This window comes from Cebus imitator, unplaced genomic scaffold, assembly GCF_001604975.1.
Source record: "Cebus imitator isolate Cc_AM_T3 unplaced genomic scaffold, Cebus_imitator-1.0 Scaffold311, whole genome shotgun sequence".
In the NCBI taxonomy this organism is placed as follows: Eukaryota; Metazoa; Chordata; class Mammalia; order Primates; family Cebidae; genus Cebus; species Cebus imitator.
The window spans coordinates 3,894,491-3,918,871 of NW_016107626.1; the positions used below are offsets into that span (position 1 = coordinate 3,894,491).

At 63.5% G+C, this 24,381-nt stretch overlaps 2 protein-coding genes across 3 annotated transcripts in view; both read left to right on the forward strand.

Annotated features, from left to right (window-relative positions):
• The first annotated feature begins 1,031 nt into the window (after nt 1-1,031).
• Nucleotides 1,032-9,451, forward strand: OGFR (opioid growth factor receptor). Its single transcript, XM_017503496.2, has 7 exons — nt 1,032-1,238; nt 3,253-3,321; nt 3,934-4,012; nt 5,401-5,479; nt 6,273-6,339; nt 7,449-7,597; nt 8,125-9,451. The coding sequence occupies exons 1-7, from the start codon at nt 1,086-1,088 to the stop codon at nt 9,167-9,169; spliced, it is 1,641 nt and encodes a 546-aa protein (XP_017358985.1). The 5' UTR covers nt 1,032-1,085; the 3' UTR covers nt 9,170-9,451.
• Nucleotides 9,452-12,476: 3,025 nt separating this feature from the next.
• Nucleotides 12,477-24,381, forward strand: part of COL9A3 (collagen type IX alpha 3 chain) — a 20,007-nt gene continuing 8,102 nt past the window's right edge. Inside the window, exons 1-17 of one of the 2 annotated variants that reach the window (XM_017503497.2) lie at nt 12,477-12,617; nt 13,029-13,097; nt 14,511-14,546; nt 15,198-15,269; nt 15,906-15,959; nt 17,158-17,193; nt 17,471-17,494; nt 17,716-17,769; nt 18,430-18,483; nt 18,929-18,970; nt 20,716-20,772; nt 21,245-21,298; nt 21,933-21,986; nt 22,315-22,368; nt 22,848-22,901; nt 23,272-23,325; nt 23,931-23,984. In XM_017503497.2, the coding sequence (XP_017358986.1) occupies nt 12,534-12,617; nt 13,029-13,097; nt 14,511-14,546; nt 15,198-15,269; nt 15,906-15,959; nt 17,158-17,193; nt 17,471-17,494; nt 17,716-17,769; nt 18,430-18,483; nt 18,929-18,970; nt 20,716-20,772; nt 21,245-21,298; nt 21,933-21,986; nt 22,315-22,368; nt 22,848-22,901; nt 23,272-23,325; nt 23,931-23,984 (906 nt within the window). In that variant the 5' untranslated portion in view covers nt 12,477-12,533. The remainder of the gene's footprint in view (nt 12,618-13,028; nt 13,098-14,510; nt 14,547-15,197; nt 15,270-15,905; nt 15,960-17,157; nt 17,194-17,470; nt 17,495-17,715; nt 17,770-18,429; nt 18,484-18,928; nt 18,971-20,715; nt 20,773-21,244; nt 21,299-21,932; nt 21,987-22,314; nt 22,369-22,847; nt 22,902-23,271; nt 23,326-23,930; nt 23,985-24,381) is intronic. The other variant, XM_037729577.1, reaches the window with a different exon arrangement.

The window sequence follows — 24,381 nt, forward strand, 5'->3', positions numbered from 1 at the left end:
AGTGTCCCCTGGGTGCTGGGTGGGGCCTGCTCCACCTTTCCACCCCCATCATTCCAGGGACAACTCTGCCAGAAGCTAATTCATGGCCAATTCCAAAACCCAGATTTAGTTTTACCCAAGTTTTTTGAAACAAAGTGGTATAGTAGTTACAGAAGAATTCTATCTGGGGTAGCCGCTCCTGATTTTTATTTCAAAAGGTCCCCAACTTTGCCATTATCTGCCAGCAGATGTCAAAGGTGGCTGAGCAAGGGACCCACGGTGCTGGAAACTGCAGCTGAAAGTGACTTTGTGTCGCCCCAGATCTGCAATGCTTATGGAGAGGGCCCAAAGGAGGCAGTAATCTGGCGGCCCCTGTGTTGAACAGTCCCTGGGGTGACCTCCTGGCAGTCCAGGCGAGGAGTGGTCCTCCCCCCAGGAGCCTTCTTACAACTGAGAGAAGATGGTAAAGGAGAAGGAAGTCACAGCTTGCCCACGTCATTTGCCTTATATAAGACTCTGCACCCGGGAGAGAAAGACCCCTGGTGGCTTGGAAAAGAAAACGGCCATGTGGAGGGATGGGTCTGCCACAGCTTCCAGGAGCGGAGTGTGGCCCCCAGCCACAGCTGGCAGAGGGACAGGGACCCCCACACACCCAGCCTAGGGAGACAGGCCCCTGTGGACACGCGGTCCCTCCAGGGGTTATCCTCCTGGGGACATCCTCTGGGGGGGATTTCTCTTGAGGGACAAAAATATTCTTGGAAGGGGGGATTCTCTGCGGGGAGAGAGGAAGACATGCTTCCCAGGTACCGCGGCTCATCTTCCGGGGAGACGTCCTCTGGGGGGCGGGCAGCCTTTGGGGACATTCGGGAAGATGTCCTAGGGTGGGCATCCCGGGGTGGGGGTGGGCGTTGGGCTAGGGGCATCCTGCCGGGCGGACGTTGGCGATTCTCTGGGCAGGGGCGCGGGGCGGGCGTCCCGGGGAGGAGGAGCGTTGCGCGCGGACGCGGGCGGGGACTGGGCCGCTCCCCCCGCCCGCCCCGCCCCCCGCGCTTCCTCCGCTTTCGGTTTCGCTTCCGCCTCCAGCGCGGGCCCCGCCGCCGCCGAGCATGGACGACCCCGACTGCGACTCCACCTGGGAGGAGGACGAGGAGGACGAGGACGGCGAGGACGGCGAGGCCGCCGGCGCGGGGGACGCGGACGCGGGGGAAGAGGACGAGGACGCGGAGGAGCCGCGGGCGGCGCGGCCCAGCGCGCTCCAGGTGCGGCCCCGCGGCGCGGAAGAGGCCTGGGGTCCCCGGCTGCCCCCACCCGGCTGCGTGGAGGGGACCCCGCCCGCGGCTGGGCCTGGGAGGCTTCGCCTCTGCACCTGCCGGGCCTCCGCTGGTTACTTTTGTTGCCGCCGGGCGCCTGTCATCTTCGGGGTTACTTTTGTTGCCAGCTGGGAACCGCGCGCTCCCGCAGTCGGCCGGCCCCGGGTCGGGGAGCTGAGCGGTCCGGGTTGGGGAAGGCCTGGAAGTGTCTGGAACTCTGAGCCGTGGGCTCCGCGTGGGTTCCGTAGCACCCAGCACCGTTTGCGTTTCACCTGGGCACGTGAGAGGGCCCTGCCTGGAGGGGCTGGGCCTGCTGGGAGAGCAGCGGCGAGGCAGGCCGGGCAGGGCAGGGGTCTGGCTCCGTCTCCCAGGACCTTGTGACCCCCAGGTGGGCTCTGACCGGCTGGCCCGGCGGGAGTTCCTCCGGCCTCTCCTGAAGCAGTGCTCGTAGGCCCCGACCATCCATCCTGCCAGGCGCCTGGGACCCCTGACCTCTTCCCTTCTGCCTCCTGCTGTGGCTCTGTCCCCACGCCCCTCCCCTTCCCCTTTGGACTCCTCCGGCTTCCCCAGCAGGCTTCCCCAGCGCCCTGCGCTGGACCCTGGTGGGGCTGTTTCACTGTGTCCTGGGCGGTGTCGTGTATGCACCTGTGGGCTGACTGCGCGGCCGGTCAGGACCCAGCCTCCGGGCCTGACCCAGGGAGGCTCCCGGCGGCTCCAGGAGGGAGAAGCAGAAACTCAAGCCAGGGCCGGGCGAGAGAACCGCAGCATCAGGCCTTGTTAAGTCAGGCAGGGGCTGGTGGCGGTGGCGCAGGCCGGTAATCTCAGCACTTTCAGAGGCCAAGGCGGGACGGATCACCAGAGGTCAGGAATCCGGGATTAGCCTGGTCAACAGGGTGAAACCCTATCTCTACTAAAAATACAAAGTTAGCTAGGCGTGGGCACCTGGGATCCCAGCGGCTCTGGAGGCTGGAGCAGGAGAATCACGTAAACCTGGGGGGCAGAGGCTGCATTAAGTGGTGATTGCATGAAGCTCTGTCTCGAGGTGGGGGCGGAGGAAGAAAGAAATCAGGCAGAGAGGCAATGCCAGGCCCCAGCTGGAGCCCAGCGGGGAGCCAGGGGACACAGTGGCCAACCAGGCCTCCCGACGCCCCTTCTAGTGCTCCCTGAGGGTCCTGGGTCCCAGGTGTTGCCTTGAGCAAGCACTCCCATTCCTGCCCTACCCAGACGAGCAGGGCTTAGCTGCAGGCCCCACCCTCGTCACCTCATCACCAGTTCCCTCTGGCCTTGTGCTCAGCCTCCTGATGCTTGACCACAGAGGTGGGGGCTGAAGGGCTTGGGGCATCATGGGAACCTGATACCTTGCTGAGAAGCCACCCCAGACAGCGCTGGAGGTTGGAGACTCAGGGTCCAACCTCACCGTGGCCAGTGAGGCATGGAGTTGGCAGGAAAGGGCTTTCATTTATTAGACCCTGCCAGAAGCACCTAGGTGTTCTGGGGCTTTAGGTGGTGGGGCCACTGCCCGAAGGAGCACAGCCTGAGAGCACAGAGCACGGGGAGTGCCCAGGGGCACAAGACAGAGGCCAAAGCCAGGGTGGGGGTAGCCAGCAGGCCTAGGAGGAGAAGATCAGGGCCACACCCCAGGGGAGGGGCATGTCAACCAGGGGCCACCCTAAGGTGGAAGGCAGGAGTCCCCAGGGACATAGAGAAGGAGCAGGCCTCAACCGGCCACTGCAGCCCCCTCTGCTTCTGTGCAGAGTGTTGGAGAGCTTTACTAAGGCCCAAATCTGCCCCCACTGGGAACCCTGAGAAAGAGCCAGGGTGGGAGAATGAGAGGGCAGAGCCATGAGACCCCACCCTTTAAAGACAGCTCCTTGGCAGCTGGTCCAGGCCCCTGCAGCCCTCACCACGGTGGGGACTCAGGGGTCTCCCATGGGGGTCCTAATCCCATCTCTTCTCTTCCCAGTCCAGGATGACAGGGTGCCGAAACTGGCGAGCCATGCAGGACATGTGCCGGTACCGACACCACTACCCGGTAGGTCCCCACCCGCCCCAGGCACAGCACCCTCCCGCTGGCTGCTCTTCTCAGGCAGAATGTCCCAGGTTCTAGTGGAAGGCTGGCCTGGCTTTCACCAGCCCACAGTTCTGGGCGAGACCCCACCTGGGGCAGCAGCCTGGTGCGGGGGCCGTACACACAGCTGCACCCTTCCCTCTCATGGGAGACCAGGGGCATCCCCTACCTTTCTGAGACTCAGCACATCCTTGCCTTGCAGACATGGCCACAGCACCAGCCTCGTGATGCCATCCACCTGGCATCCCCACCCCCATGCCAGCCCTGTCTCCTGTGGGTGGTGGTTGTCCTCACCCATTGCCCTCCACACCCCTGAATCTCACAGAAACCCCTGTGCTGCCTTCAGGGTGCTGACGAGGGGACCTTCCGGGTCTGGCCTGGCTGGCGAGATGGGGAAGGGGGGCCCCTGGGACTTGGAGGGAGTGTTTGCTGTCCTCCAAGAGTGAGGAGCCAGGCAGGCTCTTGGGGTCTTGGGTCAGGCCCGGATTTGCAGCTGCTGCTCCGCGAACAGCCCAGAGGGCCCCAGGGCAGCTCGTGTCTGATGGGTCTCTGCTGTCCCTTTCTCTGGCTCTTCAGGACCTGGTGGAACGAAACTGCAATGGAGACACGCCCAACCTGAGTTTCTACAGAAATGAGATCCACTTCCTGCCCAACGGTAGGTGCCCCCACCCACTGGCAGCTGGCACTTCCATCCTTGCCTGGCCAGGGTGGTCCACTGGGGCCTGCTTTGGGATGCATCTGGTGATTCTTTCAGGGAGCCCCCACAGTCCCCCTTGGAGGCGAACAGAGGGCCCCCAGGACCCCTAGCCCTGGGCCTCTGCCGTGGTGCTCGGGTCAGGACGGGGCCCCTTCGGTGGTGCCCGGGTCGGGACGGGGCCCCCGCAGTGGTGCTCCGGTTGGGATGGGTAACTGTAAAGGGCCAGAGACTGAATATTTGCAGATTCTCAGGCCATGCAGTCTCTCGAAACCACTGAACTCTGCCACAATCTCATGAAAACCACATGTAAACCAAGGAGCTAAGGATTTTTTTTTTTTTTTTGAGATGGAGCCTCGCTCTGTTGCCAGGATGGAGTGCAGTGACGCGATCTTGGCTCACTGCAACCTCTCCCTTCTGGGTTCAAGCGATTCTCCTGCCTCAGCCTCCTGAATAGCTAGGACTACAGATGCGTGTCACCATGCCCAGCTAATTTTTTGTATTTTTAGGAGAGGCAGACTTTTAGTAGAGACCATGTTGGCCAGGATGGTCTCAATCTCTTGACCTTGTGATCTGCCCATCTTGTCTCCCAAAGCGCTGGGATTACAGGCATGAGCCACTGTGCCCAGCCAAGGATGGTTTTTATATTTTTAAATGGTGAGGAAAAATTAGGGTGGAACAATATTCTAATACTTGAAAATTATAGGAAATTAACATTTCAATGTTAACACAGGCGCATGCCCACACCTGGTTATGCACCTGCCGGGGCTGTTTTCACATCACAACATGAGACAGACAGACTGGGTGGCTGCGTAGGATACTGTCAGGCCCGAATCTCGGGAGATGGTGCCCGCCATGTCATGGGGTGACTGTCAGGCCCCCATCTCGGGAGATGGTGCCGGCCGTGTCACGGGGTGACTGTCAGGCCCGAATCTTGGGAGACGGTGCCCGCCGCACCATGGAGCTAGTTTCAGCTGGGGGCTTTAAGGACAGATTTCTGTGGCCGACAGGCCACGCTTTTGTGGGAGGCACTGGGGCCCTCTCCTACACAGACAGGTCCTGGTTGAGACCAGTGGTTTCCCAAAGGGCCTTCCACGTTCTCGCTTGGGTTTGCTGCCAGTCAGCAGTGAGGGGCCAGTTCCCGGGTCCAGCAGGGCAAGGGTTGTGCATCAGAGGGGGAGGGGTGGGTGGCGCTGCGGAGCCTCGGACCCGAAGAGCCTCTGGAGACGGGGGCGAGAATAGCTTGGGGAAGCTGTGGCAGCACTCCCTCCCCCCACCGACCCACACCCCATCCTCCTGAGGCTGGCAGAGTGGCTTCCACAGCTGACTTGTCCTCCTGGGGCTCCCAGGCTGTTTCATTGAGGACATTCTTCAGAACTGGAAGGACAACTATGATCTCCTTGAGGACAATCACTCCTACATCCAGTGGTGAGTCGGGGGGGAGGGGGGAATCACAGGGGTGGGCAAGGTTGCAGCAGGAGGGGCCCTCCCAGGTGGGAGCCCTCCCCACGATGCTGCCTGGTGTGGACTGAGCGCCCCCTGTCCTTCCTGGAAGTGGTATCCATATGACACGGGTGGACATCACTGGGCATGCAGGGGCTGCTGGCGATCCCAATCTGTGGGCTCTTGGCGATCACCAGGGAGGCCGGAGGGGCTGCACACAGGTTCCCTGAAGCAGCAGAGTGGGGTCCCTGCTGCCAGAGGGGCAGCCTTGGCACCAGGAGGCCTCTGTGAGCCTCGAGGGGCGGCCCCTGCATCCGACTGGGCTGGGCCGGGGTCCTGGTGTGGCGCTGGGGTGAGACTCACGGCACGCATCTTGAAGACCCACAGTGTGGCCCTGGAAACACAGCATGCTCTGCTTTGGGGACAGCTCTCTGGGCACTCACAGGGAGCCTCTGCTGGTGTGTGATGTCACGGGTGACAACATGAGAAGGAAGAGTGAGGAGTAGAAAGGAAGGCCCTGCTCTGCTCGGCCACAGGCCCTTGCTGTTTGGGTCACTTCCCAGCTGCTGGGCGTGCGGCCAGCCTCACGTACCACACGCCTCCTGTCCTGGGCCCTCGCACGCTCGCCTGCGCTCTGCCAACCTCGTTCCTCCACCCGGCCGGTCCCTCCCGGAGTTGAGCCTGGGAGCCCAGAAAGGAGGGGAACCCAGTGAGTGCGTGCCAGAGGGCTGGAAGCAGCTCTTCTGAACCCTCTGCCCGGGCACCTCTTCTCCTACAGGCTATTTCCCCTGCGAGAACCGGGAGTGAACTGGCATGCCAAGCCCCTCACGCTCAGGGAGATCGAGGTGAGCTCCAGGCCTTGGTGTGGCTGGAGGGGGAGATGGGGAGGCCAGAACAAGCCACGTATCCACAGAGACAGGGTCACATCTGACAGCAGGCGTTCAGTGCCCCCTCAGGGGCCCCTCAGAATGCAGAAGGGCCGAAAGAGCCTCCAGTATGATGACCTTCCCTCCGGAGTGGTCCTTGTCCTGCCAGGCCTCTAGAGAAACTCAACTTTGTTTTGTTTTCTTTTGTTTTTTAAGATGCGGTTTCACCATGATGGCCAGGCTGGTCTTGAACTCCTGACCTCAGGTGATCCACCCACCTTGGCCTCCCAAAGTGCTAGGATTACAGGCGTGGGCCACCGCACCCGGCCGAGAAACTCAACTTTCTGAGGCCGTTTGTCCCCATGCAGGAGTCTGGGGCTGAGCCCCTGAGAGACCCGAGTGGCGGGACCTGCCTTTCTCACCGCTGGATTGGGCTGGAGCAGGGCCACCCAAGTCTGGAAGCTGTCCCGAAGGGATGCAGGGGCTTAGAGAGCTGAGGGGCCCCTCCTGGCGCTTTCCCATGGCTGGTGACTTCCTCTGCGGGGAGGGCAGCAGCCCGGGGCCCTGGAGAGAGCTCGGGGCAGCTCAGAGGAGAGATGAAGGCGTGAGTGTGTCTCTTGTCACTGTACCCTAAAAGTCTGAGTCCAGGCTGGGCGCTGGGGCTCCCACCTGTAATCCCAGCACTTTGGGAGGCTGAGGTGGACAGATCACCTGAGGTCAGGACTTTGAGACCAGCCTGCCCAACGTGGTGAAACCTTGTCTCTACTAAAAATACAAAAAAATTAGCTGGGTGTGCTGGCATGAGCCTGTAGTCCCAGCTACTCGGGAGGCTGAGACACAAGAATCCCCTGAACTCGGGAGGCAGAGGTTGCAGTGAGCTGAGATCACGCCACTGCAGTCCAGCCTGGGCGACAGAGCAAGACTCTGTCTCAGAAAATAAATAAAGCAAAATAAATAAAAAATAAAAGTCTGAATCCAGGCCTCTGAATGAGTCAGGACCCAAGGCCCAGCATGCGTGTGGCCCCCATGCTCCCGGGGAACAGAGGCTTCGGGGATGATGCCTGAGCCCTCCCGGGGGGCTTTTCCAGGTGTTTAAGAGCTCCAGGGAGATCCAGGAGCGACTTGTCCGGGCCTACGAGCTCATGCTGGACTTCTACGGGATCCGGCTGGAGGACCGAGGCACGGGCACCGTGGGCCGAGCACCGAACTACCAGAAGCGCTTCCAGAACCTGAACTGGTGAGGCCTGCCTGCCCCTGCCTGCCCCCACCCCCACAGAACAGGACCACGCCCTGGCAGGTCACAGAGCCCTTCTGCTGTGGAGGAAGAGCTCCACCAAGGCTCTGAGCCCTCCCTGCTGCCTGGGGGGCTGAGCAGTCCCTCCCCATAGGGTTGGTGGGAAGGTAGACAAGGCGATTCCTGTGCCTGGGAGGTGGCAGCCCACACAGAGAAGCAAGCAGGGGTGATCGAGGACCTGCAGGCAGTACAGCCGCTCTCATGGGTGATCGAGGACCCTGCGGCCTGGAGGGGCCCCTGTGGCCCTCGTCCACCCAGCTCCTCCCCACCAGGGGCCCTCGGGGACAGCCACACTCTAGGTGATGTGTCAGCATCCCGCCCCACCCCCATGTGTCCAGGGCCTACAGGCCATTTTCACGGGGATGGCATGAGTCCTCCCCTGGGCCCAGGGAGGCAAATGGGGAGGGAGACCCCCATGCCGCTGGGTGGGCGGCCCCGGCCGTTGACCTCTGCTGCGCCGGCCCCCACAGGCACAACCACAACAACCTCCGCATCACACGCATCCTCAAGTCGCTGGGCGAGCTCGGCCTTGAGCACTACCAGGCGCCGCTGGCCCGCTTCTTCCTGGAGGAGACGCTGGTGCGGCGGGAGCTGCCAGGCGTGCGGCAGAGCGCCCTGGACTACTTCATGTTCGCCGTGCGCTGCCGACACCAGCGCCGGGAGCTGGTGCACTTCGCCTGGGAGCACTTCCGGCCCCGCAGCAAGTTTGTCTGGGGGCCCCGGGACAAGCTGCGGAGGTTCAAGCCTAGCTGCCCACCCCGTCTGCTCGAGGGCCCCAGGAAGGCGGAGGAAGAAGGAAACCCTGGGGACCCTGACCACAAGGCCAGCACCCAGGGTCGGACCTGTGGGCCAGGGCACAGCAAGGGTGGGGACAGGGTGGACGAGGGGCCCCAGCCACTGAGCGTGGAACCCCAGGATGCGGGACCCCTGGAGAGGAGCCAGGGGGATGAGGCAGGGGGCCACAGGGAAGATGGGCCGGAGCCCCCCAGCCCCAAAGAGAGCAAGAAGAGGAAGCTGGAGCAGAGCCGGCGGGAGCAGCCCCCCGCAGAGCCAGGCGTGCACACTGCCTCGGAGGTGGAGAAGATCGCTCTGAACTTGGAGGGGTGTGCCCTCAGCCAGGGCAGCCTCAGGACGGGGACCCAGGAAGTGGACAGCCAGGATCCCGGGGAGGCCTTGCAGCCCTGCCCCCCACCTCTGGAAGCCAGGGTGGCTGACAAGGTGAGGAAGCGGAGGAAGGTAGATGGGGGTGCTGGGGACAGTGGTGGCGCCCAGACCTTGGCCCCTGCCAGGTCCCCTGCCCCATCGGGGTGCCCCGAAGCTGGACACACTGAGAACCGGGTTGAGGAGGACACAGAAGGCACAACGGGGCCCGAAGAAGGTGCCCCTGGGAACCCATCAGAGGGCCCAGGCCCCGGCTCTGCAGGCCCTGCAGGGGACGAGCCATCCGAGGCAGGGGAGGCAGCGGAGGTGCAGGACACACAGGTGGGGCCTTCCTCCCCGTCCGGGAAGCCTTAAGGAAAGGAATGTCCATCCCGGCGGCGGCGTGGCCTCGGGAGCAACCCTGCAGTGCCGTCCTGTGGTGGCCGCTGCAGCAGCCCCCAGCAGGTGCAAGGCCCCACCCTCAGGGAAGGCCATGGCCTGCAGAAGCCGCCTGGCCTGGCTGTGTCTTCCCCGCCCAGCTCTCCCCTGCACCCCTGTCTTTGTAAATTGGCCCTTTTGGGGTGGGGTGGGGCAGGGCTGCTTTTCTTAGTCTCGTGCCAAGCAAGGCCTTTTCTGAATAAACTCGTTTGACTTTGAGTCTTTGGTATGGACCGGGGTCCCAGTGGGTGGCGGGCAGAGCTGGTGTCACAGCCGATGTCAGTGGCCTGGCCCGGCTGCCGCCTCACGTGGCTCCAGCAGTGCTTGTGGGGGCACAGCGGCGGCACAGCCTCTCCACATGGTGCCCAGGCATGCACAGGCACGCAGCCTGCAGCCTCCCAGAGCCGCTGAAGGTGGGACCACGGTCCCTCAGCTGGCCTCTGCCACCTGTCCAAGCTGAGTGGGGACTCCCCTGAGGTGGGCTGGGGGCAGTGGCTGGGCACGGTGGGGTCTGGACCAGGCCTTTCTGCCTGCTGTGGTCTGGGTGTGGTGCTGTGCCTCAGGCAGGCCTGGCAGCACCCTCACTTGGGCTCCCTGGCTCCCTCAGGTCTGGTGGAGCCAGGTGCGCCCCAGGGCAGCCCCTCCCTGCAGTCTGGCCTTGTCGACCTGGGCCAGGACCGCCACCCTTCCCGGCTCACCTACATTTATTTATCAGCGTGGTAAGGGGCTTTTGTGGGGCCTCGAGGAGGGCTCAGGGCTCCCCCAAGGGCTGGACACTTGCCTTTGCTCAGTGGAGGACAGGGACGCCCCTGGGCACCCCGGGTGGGAGGGTTAAAGCTGTGGACCCGGGCACCACTTCAGGGAATGTGCCCAGCTCCCATCTGGTGGCGGCAGATACACAAGTCAGAAGGCACTGGGAGGGAGACACCCCAGGTTCAGTAATGCCCTGTCGCTGGGTGGGGAAGCTGTGGGACCCCTGCTGCCTCAACTCCAGTGTGGCTCAGTGAGGTGATTTCTGCCACGGAGGGAAACTGAGGCAGTGAGCTGGACTTGGGGCTAGAAATGCAGTCACTGTGGCAGTGCCCGGCTGATCCAGCATCCTCAGTCCAGGCCGCTGTGGGGCTGGGGTGGGTGGAGAAGGGTGCCTGCAGTCAGGAGCCAGTTGGAGCAGCCCTGGGGAGCGGGTGCCTGGCGGTGGCTGCCTGCGGACACAGGCATTGCTGGCTAGCCAACCCGGGCTTCAGGGAGAGCAATGGCCTCCAACAGGCAGGCAGCAGGTGGCTCTGCCCCACTCAGAGGTGAGCCCAGGGAGGCTCAGCTCTCACAGCGCCCACCTTTGCCTGGATTTGCCTGGAGCTGGGGGTGGTATGCTGAGGGGCTTGCAGGTGGTGCAGGGGAACACCAAGCAGGTGTCCCAGGCTCGAGGTGGCTCTCTTGGCCTGAGGTAAAGGCCAGCTGTGTGTGGTCTGATTTGGTTCATGTAGCAGTCCTTGCTGCCCGCATGCTTGGCATCATGGGGATGGGCAAAGGAGAGGCACTGAGGGGCCGGGGCCAAGGGAGAGGCACTGAGGAGGGGCTGGCCACAGGGTCATCTTGCCAGGTGGAACTGCTAGAAAGGCTCATCCTGTCCCCTGGACCCTGGGCTTGGGTGGGGCTGCTGCTAGGAGCCCCTAAGCCCCACTGCTGTCTGGGCCAACCTGCTCCACCCACCCCTCCCCCTTGTCAAAAGTCCTCTGTTGGGAAAACCTGTCCCAGGTGCCGGTCTCCTCAGGACTGGGCCTTTTCACCTCCTCCTACCTCGCCTGACGGAATTCACACGCCCCTCCCAGCCACCCATGTCACCCAGCAGTGAAGGAAGAATCTCCCTCCACTCACGTCACCTCGGGAGAGATTAGAGTGACACTTTATTATTATTATATTTTTTTGAGACCGAGTCTTGCTCTGTCACCCAGGCTGCAGTGCAGTGGCGCGATCTCGGCTCACTGCAACCTCAGCCTCCCGGGTTCAAGCGATTCCCCTGCCTCAGCCTCTGGAGCAGCTGGGACCACAGGCGCTCGCCACCACACCTGGCTAATTTTTTTGTATTTTAGTAGAGACGGGATTTCACCATGTTGCCCAGGACGGTCTCCATCTTCTGAACTCGTGATCCGCCCACCTCGGCCTCCCGAAGTGCTGGATTACAGGCATGAGCCACCGTGCCCGGCTGATACTTTATTATTAATTTTGAGACAGGGTCTCTCTTGCCCAGGCAGGAGTGCAGGCGCCATCTTGGCTCACTGCAGCCTCAACCTTAGGCTCAAGCCATCCTCTTGCCTCAGCCTCTGGAGTAGCCGGGACTGCGGGCGAGCACCACTGCCCGGCCGAGGTTTTGATTTTTGGTGGAGACGAGGCCTCGCTCTGGCCAGGCTGACGCACCCGGTCCTGCGTTCCCACCTGCAAAAGGAAGCCTCTCTAGGGAATTGTAAAGACTCCTGGGGGAGGGGCTGCCATGCCACGCCTTCCTGGAGCTTGGGGACAACTCGGACATTGGAGTCCCCTGTAGGGCGGCCTGAGGCAGAGCTGGCCTGGCCTGGCGACCCTGAGCTCGTGGGAAATGGAATCGGCCAGCACCTTTCCTGTGGGCCCCCGATCCCGGGGAGGAGGTGCCCTTCCCCTCTGCCAGGGTCGCCGCTCTGCTCTCTCCAGGGACTGAGTCTGGGGCGAGAGTGTGGCCTTAGCCAGTGGCAGCTGACGTGGACTGAGCACCCGGCCGTCCAGGTCCACGGTGGCGCCGACCCCAGCCCCGCGGGCAGCCCTAGACCGGCGGCCGGAGCCGGAACAGGGGCGGCGCCGGGACCGGGACTCACCCTCCCCGGGTCTTCCTGGGCCCTGGGGCCCTGCTGGCGCCGGGGAGGGTCTGCGGCTTCGGAAACTCGCCTCCTCCCCCGTTCCTGAAGGGAGCCCTTCAGCGCGGCCCCCACCCCACGCTCACTCTCCGGTTGACACGCGAGGGGAGAAGAGAGCGTCTTTCTCTCCTGCTCAAAGCTCCGAGTGTGCGGCGCGCCAGGCCCGGATAATTTTAACCCGCGGCCGGAGGGAACGCGCCGCCCGGCGTCTCTTTTCCCCCTTGTCGGGCTGGGCGCGGCGGCCGCACGGTGCAGGGGGAAGGGGGAGCCCCCACCCGCCCAGGTGGGCCCGGCTGAATGGGGGGCTTGTGCGGACAGGGGCGGGGAAGGGGAAGGGGCCGCCCACCTCCCGCCCATCCGCCTCCCGCCGCCGCACTCTGCCAGCCCCGAAGCCGCCGCTCAGACTTCGCGCAGCCATGGCCCGGGCGCCCGCGCTCGCCCCGCTCCTGCCCCCGCTCCTGCTTCTGCTCACGCAGCTCCTGGCAGCCACTGGGGCACAGGTGAGCGGGGGCTCGGGACCCTGAGGCAGGACGTCTAGCCGCGCGGTCCCGGGACTGCCCCAGCCCCGAACCCGCCACCCCAGGATGCCCGGCGCAGCCTCCACTCCCCCAGCCTGTGTCTTGGTCCGCGCCCCCGGCGTCGGGTTGAGCCCCAGGTCGCCTCGGGAGAGCACCGTCCGGCCGCGTCCTCGCTGGGTCCGCGCTGGCCCGGGTCCGCCGGCGCCGCCGCCTCCGCTCCGAGCACAAGGAGCCCTTTGTTCCCGCAGCCCGAGGGAGGCGGGGGCACTCTGCGCGGGGCACCTGGCTCCACCCGAGGCTTTGGGGCTCACCGAGGAAAGAGGGGGTCGTCGCGGCCCTGGAGCCGCTGGGTCGGAAGGAAGCGCGCTCCACGATGACTTTTCTCTGTTTCAGAAAGTGGGACTCCCAGGCCCCCCCGGCCCCCAAGGGCCACCCGGAAAGCCCGGCCAGGATGGCATCGATGTGAGTTTGGGGGTGCTGAGGGCCCCCAGCGCTCTGGGGTTCTGGCTCTGGCCACTGCCTTCCTGGTCTCCCGAGCCTCATTGAGAGAAAACCAAGCCCCACCTCCCAGAGCCAGGGTGACATCAGGAGGCAGCCAGTACCTTCATGGGATGGGGGCAGCCCTGCAGGGATTGCTTGGGGGTGGAGGGTGTCACGTGGTGGTCCTCGACCCAGAATGCCGGCACTGAGGTGTGTGTCTCTGGGTCCCTGAGGGGCCCATGCCCCTGGGTTCTGGGTTCTGGGTTCTGGCCCCTGGGCTGAGGTGGGGAGGAGTGGATGGAGGCAGGCGGAGGGGGGCCACATCCTTTGGGTAGATAGGGGCCGGGGGTCTTGCTGGGGCTGCTGGATGCTGGAGCCAGCCATGGAGGGGCTCAGGAGCTGACTCCGTCCCAGAGGTGATGTCCCCCATGGGTGTCTCAGGCCTGGTGTGGCCCAAGCATCGGGAGGCAGCAGCTGCAGCCTGACAGCTGTGCCTCCCTCTGAGGGACTATCTGGAGTGAACCTCCCCATGTGGCCACCGCCCCCAGGGCAGGGGTTCCCCCAGGGCCTGTCCTTGCCTGTGTGGTTCCTGTGGAGGGCTGCACCGAGAGTCCCCCGTGACCCACCCTCAGCCTCTCTGCCCTGCTCAGCTTCAATGGCCACGACCTCCTTCCCTGGCCACAGGGCTGTGCTCAGGGCAGCTGTGTGGACCCGAACCCCCATGGCCCAGGGCCCTGGCCTCCCTGGGCTCCTCCTGGGCCAGGTACCTGGACCCCAGAGCTCCCACTTGAAATCTGGTCTCGAAGTCGCAGTTAAAGGCCTGGTGGTCATCAACAGGGTGGGGACTGGGGGACCTTCAGGAGACCGAAGAGGCTGCAGACGGAACCGAGAGGCCGCCCAGCACCCAGGCTGTCTTCCTAAAGACCCAGGCCACTGAGGGAGGGGATTTGCCATGTATTCCCATCACCCCTGAGGGCCGTGTCCCCACATCTGCAAAGTGGTTCCCACACCCCCTGTGGCTGTGAGGGCTGAGCCTGTCTGCCCAGATCACCTCTTTGCAGGCTGTCTTCCTAAAGACCCAGGCCACTGAGGGAGGGGATTTGCCATGTATTCCCATCACCCCTGAGGGCCGTGTCCCCACATCTGCAAAGTGGTTCCCACACCCCCTGTGGCTGTGAGGGCTGAGCCTGTCTGCCCAGGTCACCTCTTTGCCGGGTGCTGCCCCAGACATGGGTGGCTGCCCCCTAGGTATGGATCAGGGGCTCAGGGTCCCCTTTTGTCTTCTTGGGCTGGGCCTCTGGGGCTGGTTTGGTGGCCAGCGAGGCTCCGTTCCCTGAGGCGGGCTCTGGAGGACCTCTCATTTTCAGGGTCACATGTGGGCATCTTTACTCACAGGGAGAAGCCGGTCCTCCAGGTCTGCCCGGGCCCCCGGTAAGTGTCCCTGGCTGGGGAATCAGCCTTTTTGCAGTCTGGAGAGAAGAGGGGACATGGAACAGAGGGGTCATTGATGTCCTGTCTCATCCTGTCGGAGGCTGGGTTGCCTGAGGGGAGGCCTCAGAGGGCCGGGAGCAGGCCCAGAGCCAGGAGGCAGGAGGGGAGCATGTGGCCTCAGCCGCAGCATGTTCTGGGCAGGGCCTGGCTTTGAAGCTTTCTTTGGGCCGGCGCCAGGCAGGCCAGGGCTGGAGCTGGTACCGTCCTGCAGGTCCCCCGGGCCTGAGGCTGCACAGAGCCCTCCCACCTTCAGCTCCAGGGATTGAGGGTCCTGGGGCTCCGAGCCCTGTCTGGGTCCCCTGCGGGTCCCACAGAGATGCCTGCTGGCCCTTAGCCAGGGAGGCTGAGGTGACCAGAAGGTCTTACAGATGCCCCTGAGGGATGGGGCGGGCAGCCTTCCTGGGCCAGCAAGGTGTGGGCAAGCAGGATACACGTGACCCAGCTGGGCGGGGTCTGCCGGGCGGCAGGAGGAGAGGGGGCCATGTCATGTAGCCGGGCACAGGGAGGTGGAAAGCATTTTGCTTTCTTGCTGCAGGCCCAGGCTCCAGGCCAGACCTAGCCCTCACACCTCTGCCCTTTCCTTCTGCACAGGGACCAAAGGGGGCCCCAGGAAAGCCGGGGAAGCCAGGAGAGGCCGGGCTGCCGGGACTGTCGGGTGTGGACGTGAGTGTGCCCGCCCCTCCCCTTGTCCTACTCCCCCCACCAGGGACCTGGAGGAGTCAGCCTTAATTGCTGTTGTCCAGCTGGGCCTGCTCAGGCGGGAAGCCCAGTCCTGATAGAAGTCTCCAGAAGTCCCCAACGGGGGTCCTTTGGCCCTCATCCCAGACGTCACCAGCATCTGGCAGAGGACAGAGCCAGCCCACAGTGGAGCTGGAAGTCCTGCCAGCCCTCCTTGTCCAGGAGCCAGTGCCCATTGTCAGGCCCCTCTGCCCACTGCTGGCCTGGCCCCTGTGAGCCCCAGGCTGGCCTCGCTCAGTCAGCGTGGCCCCCAGGCTGGCCCCGACACTGCAGCTTTGTTCCCCTAAAGCCAGGCCTGGGATGTCCTGCTGAATTGGTCCCCAAGGCCTGACTCCAGCACGTGTCTCTGTTGCTGGCTTCCCGCTAGTTGCCCCCTCCTCCCAGGCCCTCTGGGGACACCCGGCAGACAGTGGTTGGGGCCAACAGAGGAAGATGCCAGCCCAAAGTTTTCTGTGCCTCTCTGAACTCACCAAGGGAAGGGTTCATGGTTCCATTTTTGCCTGGGGGTGGCGGGTACTTCCCTTGTGGCCCTTCAAGCTCGCCCTCTGCCTCTTTCCGCAGGGTCTGACCGGGAGAGATGGACCCCCTGGACCCAAGGGTGCCCCTGGGGAACGGGTAAGTGCCTGCGCCAATCCTTGTGGCTTTAGTTCAGAAGTAAGGTCCCCCCGCCACCTCTGGCCATTCTGTGTTCACAAGGCCAAAGAGCTGGTGGTTCTGAGGACAGCAGCCGCGTCTGGGACTGGCCAGGCCCCACCCATGCAGTGGGGTAGAGGGGTGGAAGGCAGGGTGTCAACTGGTCAGCCCCCAGTGCCTGCCTCCTGCCCACCCCCACATACAATCAGGGTTATCCTGCATCCAGACTATGGCAGGGAGGACAGGGATGGTGTGGGGGACCCACCCCAGGCGCCCCCCTCCTCCTCAGAGTGTTCCTGCAGCCCCTAGGGCCCCGGGGCAAACCACCACCAGGGACCCCCAGGGAACACAGCCTGCAGAGTCCCCTGTGCCTGCCCGTTGGACACAGTTTTTTCATCCTGACTGAGCGGCACCCCTGCCCAAGGATGCTCTTCTCCCCACATGGCTTCTGAGTACAAAACCGACACCAGCATTCTCTCTTCTGCCCTCATAAGAAGTGGCCGTCAGCCAACGGGTGCCACTGGCCCCAGGCACAGAGCATCACAGAGGGCAGGAAGGCTGGGCCGGGGACACGAAGACACAGCCCTGCCCTTGGGAGGTGCATTCTGAGCAGAAAACAGGAAGGGGACAGTAGCTGCTGGCCGCCAAGTTCCCGGTGCCCGGGTTGGGGTGGGCTCATCGCCAGGCTTTCAGGAGGGGCTCTGGCCTTGTCGCAGGGCCCGGCTGTGCTTCCTCATCCAGGGAACGGGGATTCCGGGCAGCTGGGCCCAGCCAGGGCCCAGAGGGCGTGGAGGGCAGACGGGGCCTGGCTGCCCAAGGCTCTGGGGCTTGCTGACGTGGGCAGGGCTGAGGACCTAGCAGGCTTCGTGGGTGGGTTATTGGGAGGGCTTCCTGGTGGAGACAGGCACCTGGGGTCACTTCTGTGTATCTCAGACCTGCCCCGGGTTGCGCATTCTTGCAGTGGGTGCAGGGACTCTAGCGCCATTTGTCTCCAGCAGCATCTCAGGACAGCAAAGGACCCTCGATGTCAAGGGGGCTCAGAGGCCCTGCCCCTCTGTGAAGTGGGACTTAGACCCTGCTGGCCTGGGTGTTGGTGTTGTGGGGTCACACTTCAGAGGGAGGAGAACGGGTTTGCATATAGAGGCTGAGCCCAACCTAGATGCCTGCTTTCCTCCCACAGGGAAGCCTGGGACCCCCGGGGCCACCCGGGCTGGGGGTGAGTATGGTCCTTTCCTTTCCGTGGGAGTTTGAGGAGCTAGAATCTGGCCTAAATAGGGGGCCTTCAGAAATCCCAGAGGCCATCGCTGGCCCTCTTCTCTGCAGCCTCTCCGGGGGCTGGTGCCTGCACTGGTCCTAGAGCCGTCTCTGGGCTGGGAACAGACACCCATCCCTGGGAACACTCTTTCCCGGGGACACACCTGAATCATCTTAGGGAGGGGAGGCGCAGCCTGTCTTGTGCCCGGCACGCTCTGACTCCATGCTTGGTTTTGCAGGGCAAAGGCCTCCCTGGACCCCCCGTGAGTACTGGCAACCCCTGGGGCCTGAGCAAGCATGCATGTTCCCAGAGCCTGCCAGGCTGGGATGTCCCAAACTGTGCCTGTGGGCAGGGCTTCTCAGGGGCAGCATCTGACCACCCCACACCTGGAGCCCCTCCCTGGGGAGGCGGCACACTGACCCTGGGTGGGGACCCTCAGGGCTCCTGGTACAGACTTCCTCACTTCTCTTTACCTTCCTCCAGGGAGAGGCAGGAGTGAGTGGCCCCCCAGGTGGGATCGGCCTCCGAGGCCCCCCGGTGAGTGGCTGTCCCAGACTCCCTCAGAGTGGGCTCACCTGTGGTCTCCACTATACCCCAGACTCAACAGCCAGGGCCCCCCCTCCCCCTCCCCTTCCCCTTTCTCCCCACCTCCCACCTTGGGGGGTGTTGTTAGAAACCCTGGCCAGTGCGCGGTGGCTCAAGCCTGTAATCCCAGCACTTTGGGAGGCCGAGGCGGGTGGATCACGAGGTCAAGAGATCGAGACCATCCTGGTCAACACGGTGAAACCCCGTCTCTACTAAAACTACAAAAAATTAGCTGGGCATGGTGACGCGTGCCTGTAATCCCAGCTACTCAGGAGGCTGAGGCAGGAGAATTGCCTGAACCCAGGAGGCGGAGGTTGCGGTGAGCCGAGATGGCGCCATTGCACTCCAGCCTGGGTGACGAAAGCGAAACTCCGTCTCAAAAAAAAAAAAAACAAAAAACAAAGAAACCCTGGCCAGTGATCCAGACCCAACCTCAGGATGCAGACATGACAGAGGCTGTGGGAGTGGGAGTGGCCGTGGGAGTGGCCGTGGGAGTGAAGTGGGAGTGGCCGTGGGAGCTGGCGGGAGTTGGGTGTCTCCTCTTCCCTGGGAGAAACCGGGTACCTCACTCAGGTGGCAGCTGGTCCCCTCTAAGTCATACCCTCTCCCCAGGGACCTTCTGGGCTCCCCGGCCTCCCTGGCCCCCCAGGACCTCCCGGGCCCCCTGTAAGTACTGGGCAGAGGTGCTGAGAAGTGCTAGGCAGGGACTAGGGTACCAGGTTGGACCCCCATTTCCCCTCCCGGGCTCCAAGCCCCCACTCAGACTCCTTGCCCCTCCAAGAGCTCCTAACCCTAACTTGGCCATCCCCAGGAACAGTCAGGGGTGGGGGAAGTGGCTGTGGCTCCCCCAAGGCCAGCCCACTTGGGGATGGTCAGGGCTCAGGTCCCCATGGCCACCCTGCCCCAAGGACAAGTGGATTCTGTCACTGTCACATGCCCTGTAGGTGGGCCAGCAGCACCCAGCATTGGCCACTTGGGGGATGGGGTGAAGGGTCTCCAAGTCCCCTCACCGGTGGGGAAGGTGGCGATCAGTCAGAGAGTGGGTGGGTGGGTTGGGTGGGTGCAGGTGGCCAGGGCTAGCGGGAGAATGTCAGCTGTCTCTGTGTTTTAGGGACACCCAGGAGTCCTCCCTGAAGGCGCTGCTGACCTCCAGGTGGGCACTTGCAGCAATTTGTGAAGGGGGCTGGGGGGTGCCTCCCTTGGGGGGCAGGGGTCTGGCCCGGAGAGGGACTTGGCCATACTGCCAAGAAGGCAGGGCCCGGGCACTCCCATCGTCGGGAGCTCAGTGCAGACAGCTCAGGCACAACCTGGCAGAGAGCGCAGCTGGGACATCCCCCCTCCCCCTCCCACCCTCCTCACCACTGTCTAGATGTGCACTGTCCCTCACAGAGAGCCACGGGGCACATGGAGCTTTGCCAATGTAATTAATCAGTCATGCCATGGAGCCACCCAGTGCCTTCGCTGCAGCGTCCCTGCAGAGGGTGCCCTTGTCCACAGATGGTGACAGAAGAGTCCTGGGCACAGTGAGGGACTGGAGTCTGGGACCCACCTTTACCTTGATCTTTGAACCTTGTCATTTGAGTAAAAAGAAAACAGGCTCAGGCAGGCGCAGTGGCTCATGCCTGTAAATACAGCACTCTGGGAGGCCCCGTCAGGAGGATCGCTTAAGCTCAGGAGTCTGAGAGCAGCCTGGGCAACATAGTGAGATCCTTGTCTCTACAAAAAACTTTTTTTTCTTTGAGACATATTCTCATACTGGCACCCGAGCTGGAGTGCAGTGGTACAATCTTGGCTCACTGCAACCTCCGCCTCCCAGGTTCGAGCAGTTCTCCTGCCTCAGCCTCCCAAGTAGCTGGGATTACAGGTGCTCGCCACCACATCTGGCTAATTTTTTGTATTTTTAGTAGAGACAGGGTTTCACTCTGTTGGCCAGGCTAGTCTCAAACTCCTGACATTGTGATCCACCTGCCTCAGCCTCCCAGAATGCTGGGATTACAGGCATGAGCCACCTCACCCGGCCCCAAAAAAACTTTTAAAGTAGCCAGATGTGGTGACATGCCTGTTGTCCCAGCTACTTGGGTGGCTGTGGTGGGAGAATCACTTGAGCCCAGGGGGTGGAGGCTGCAGTGGGCCATGATCAAGCCACTGCCCTCCAGTCTGGGCAACCAAGCTAGACCCTGTCTCAAAAAAAAAAAACAAAGAGGAAAGAAAACGGACTTGGGAGGCCATGGATCCATCTCACCTTTCTGTCTGGGTGTCCGTGGTAGCAGTCCACACCTTGTTTTCATAGATAGAGAGGTTTGACAGCTTTGAGGGGAAAAGCCCGCCCCACTCTGACCTGACCACCGACGGCTGTCCACCAGCTCTCTCCTCACCCCACCCCAGGCCCTGGCACCTAGCCAGCCTGTGTCTCAGAAGGGAGGCTTTAGGGAATCTTTCAGAAGGTGGGGAGAGACTGGACCCCTGGCCGTGGGCTGAGTCGGCTGGGCTACAGACACAGGCCTGCTCGTTGGCCCAGCCAGCGCAGTGCAGCTGCGGGGCATCTAGAACCAGCCCTGGGTCTCCTGAGCATCAAGCCTGTTGCCTGGGCTCACGTCGGCACCCTCCTACAAGCCCCATGCCCAGCCACTCCTGCCCTGTGATGGGCCTTACCTGAGGCACCACCAGGCCCCCTGCGGAGCGGGGCTGGGCAATCCGAGCCGGCTGCAGGGGTTGCCACAGTGTGCTCCATGTGGCCCCCACCACGCTTGGCCACTGCTGAAGGAGACCATGTCTGTGTCCAGTCCTGGTGCTGTCACCAGCGTGGAATGACCTCCTGCGTCCCTGGGTGCTGACCTCTATGTTGGAGGTCCTGCTCCACGTGGCCAGGAGGGGTCTGACTGCTCTGTTTTCCAACAGTGCCCGAGTATCTGCCCGCCAGGCCCCCCAGGGCCCCCAGGAATGCCAGGGTTCAAGGTGAGTCATGGGGAACTGGGACCCAAGCACCCACCTGCACTGGGTGGGAGGCAGCCGGGCTCCCATGGACAGGGAACCTGTGGAGGCGGCAGGTCCGGAAAGCTGGGCCCTGCTTCCAGGGTTGCCCCAGAAGAAGCTGGCCGGCCTCCCTAACCCGCCCTCTGTACCCCAGTGACACACGGGTGTGGCCAGGCTGGGAATGGCCATGGGCATCAGAGAGAGGGTATGGGGGAGAGCTGGCCTCAAGCCCCCACCCCACCCCTGCCCTGCTCTGCTCCTGACCGCCAAGCGCCCTCAGGTGGGTCCCAGCGCCTCTCAGGCCTCGATTTCCCCAGGAGGGCGCAGGCCAGCAGTCCTGTGCACTGCCGTCTGGTGGGTCCTGGGCTGCCTGGCCCTGCTGGCCTCACTTCAGTGCTGCCCGGGAGGGTGCTTGGGGGTCTGTGTGGGGCAGTGACCCTGAGTTTGCTTTCAGGGACCCACTGGCTACAAAGGCGAACAGGGGGAAGTAGGCAAGGATGGAGAGAAGGTAAAGCTGCCCCACAGCGGCTGGGAGGGGCCGGGGAGGGGCTGTTTAATGGGTGCACCTGGGCTGGGCGCCTATGTGCCTGTCTTCCAGAAGGCCTGGCTGGTCAGAGCAGGGATTTGGGCAGGGTCCCTGGACAGACCCCTCCTGACTGGCCCCTCTGTGGAAGCTCCCTGGTTTGTGTCTGTGACCAGGGCGAGGGGCGTCTGTGAGGATGGCCGGCCTTAGCCTGAAGCCTCTCGCCTGTAGCCACTGTCCATGGAGGGTGTCTGTCCGTCGTCACCTGCAGGCAGGGGGACCGGGTCTGGGATGCCCTTTGGCATGGCTGGATTGACCAAAGGAGGGAACCCCATATGCACATCAGAGGGGTCCCGTTTGGCCCTGAGGAGGGGCCTGGATGGGGCCGAGGGGACTTACGGGAACAGTGACCACGGACCCAGCCCTGACAGGGCGAGGCCACCACGACTTGGAACCTCTCTGGAGCTGTGGGCAGGTGACCCCTTCACAGAGCCTCCAAGGCCCAGCTGTGAAGGGGCCAACACCCCCAGATGCTGGGGCTCGAGTGGGGTGACTGGAGGCCCCAGAAGGTACTAGGAGAGCCAGAATGGACCACTGACCACTTATTCCTCTGCTTCAGGGTGACCCTGGTCCCCCTGGGCCTGCCGGCCTCCCGGGCAGCGTGGGGCTGCAGGTGAGTCTGGAAAGGGCAGGATGGTGGGATGGGAACTCGGCCCACTGAATGACCGAGCCCTGCACATTTCTGCTTCCAAGGGAGCCAGCTCAGGCTGGGGGACGGTCAGCTAGTACCCAAGTACAGGAGCACGGGCTGGTGGGGGTCCCACCTCTGCCAAAGCTGCTGATCTCAAGGCTGGTGCCCCCTCCCTCTGGGGGACCTGAGCTGAGGCTGAGGGCTCATGGAAGACACCAGGGCTTCCACCGTATCCCGAGAGCTGAGGCCCTTGGGCTCCCCGGGGTGGGGGTGCAGCGCCAGCCTCTGCATCTGTGCCTCTCTCCTGCAGGGCCCCCGGGGATTACGAGGACTGCCAGGGCCGCTCGGGCCCCCTGGGGACCGGGTAAGTCCTGCAGCCCCTAGGTGGCTGGGGGCCTGGTCGTCTGCACCTCCAGACTTAAGATGAGTGAGGCTCGGAAGCAGCCGGCACCCTGGCTCTGGCCAGCACTGCCATGGCACACGCCTTGCTTTGAGCCCCTGTTCCCGCGTATGCCTGGGCGAGGGCTGATGGTCAGTGCTCACCGACCCCCGCACGTGGTCCCAAGCTGCTGTGAGGGCTGCTCACGCATGTACCAGGAGAGGGCTAATGAACTCTGCACGCTGACACCCCCACACGCGGTGCCAGGCTGCCGTGAGGGCTTAGGCCAGAGCAGAGGGGCAGGAGGGATTTGGGGACTGCTGGGGGGCGTCTTGGGGTAATTTGCTGAGGAGCCCTCGAGGAAGAGCTGCTCGTGTCTGGGCCACCCTGAGGGAGCTGGGTGGTTGGGGGGATGCCGGCCAGGCCTCAGACTAGAGGACCCTAGATCTGCCTCTCCTCTGTAGGGTCCCGTCGGGTTCCGAGGGCCGCCTGGGATCCCAGGAGCACCCGGGAAGGCGGTACGTGTGTTGGTGGATGTGGGTGCCATGCGTCGTGGCCTCTCTCTCCTTCCCTCGGCTCCTCTCAGACCCCCCCATCCCCCTGGGGCCCCCCTTCTGTGGCTGAGCTGTCCCCTGGACACCCTGGGAGGGCTTGTGGCATGGGTAGGGGCGGCTTACCAATGAAAGCCATTCTTTGTGGGACATTCGCCTCCTTTCCGGTTCTGGACGTGGAATGAGGGGTCACCATCGTCCCTCTGGCCATCTCTGACCACTCCTGGAGAGCTGTCCCCACCCTACCATCTGACCATCTCCTGGAGGGCCCCAGCCCCACCCTCTGACCATCTCCGTGGTGTTAACTCTGTCCCTGCCCTGCCCCCATCATTTCCAGGGTGACCGAGGCGAGAGGGGCCCAGAAGGGTTCCGTGGCCCCAAGGGTGACCTCGTAAGTGAGAGGGGACTTGGCTCCCTGGGTCCTTCCTGACTTGTACTGGGGAGGGGGACACACCTGGGGGTGCTACCTGTTGGGGAGACTTGGAGGGGCTGCCCTGCCCTGGGTGGGCCTGGGGGTATGTGGGGGTCAGCCTGGCCCTGGAGGGCCCCAACTCCCTCCCTGGCCCCAGCCATTCTCCCAGAGCCCACATGGGAGCTCTGTGGCTCCCTGCAGAGTGGCCAACAAGTCGGGTGGAGGGACCAGGCTCCAGGGTTTGGATCCTGCCCCAGAGAAAGGCTCTCGGGTGGAGCAAGTGAACATAACCTCCAGAGACAGTCGAGCATCGCAAGAGAGGAACTGAAGTGACTGTCCCCTCCCTCGACTGAGCCCTCACAGCCAGAGCAGCAGGGAGCCCCCATGCCACGCCCTAGCATTTCTGGCCTCCAAATACAGCCTTCTCCACGCACCCACAGGCCCAGGGTGGTGGCGAGGGGTGGCCCCTGCTGCTGTCCCGCCCGGAGCACAGCTCCTTGGTGTCCCTAGGCTGCTGGCTGGGGAGTGCGTGAGGCCGTCTGGGAAGAGACCGCCACTGCTTCTGTCACTTGTGTGTCCTCTAGGGCAGACCTGGTCCCAAGGGAACCCCCGGAGTGGCCGGGCCAAGTGGAGAGCCGGTGAGTGCTCATGGCTGCTCCTCAGAGAATGCTTCTCCCTTGGGCCGGCTACTGACAGGCAGACCACACTCAGGAGGGCTGGGGCTCAGTGCCCTCTGCTGTGGCAGACCACACTTAGGAGGGCTGGGGCTCAGTGCCCTCTGCTGTGGCCACCTTGAGATCCAGAATAACGCCTGACCAGCCCCACAGCCCCACACAGTTCTCTTTTGCCCGGAGCCTGGGGAAGGTGCAGGAGTAGGGGGTCTCAGGCTGGGTTTGCCTGCATGGAGGGCATGGGAAGTGAGGGCGGGTGGATAGTACCACTGGGCAGAGGGGGGAACTCCCGGGGTCCCGGGCACCTGTGCAGGCTGGGGAGAGGGGGGCACTCCCGGGGTCCCGGGCACCTGTGCAGGCTGGG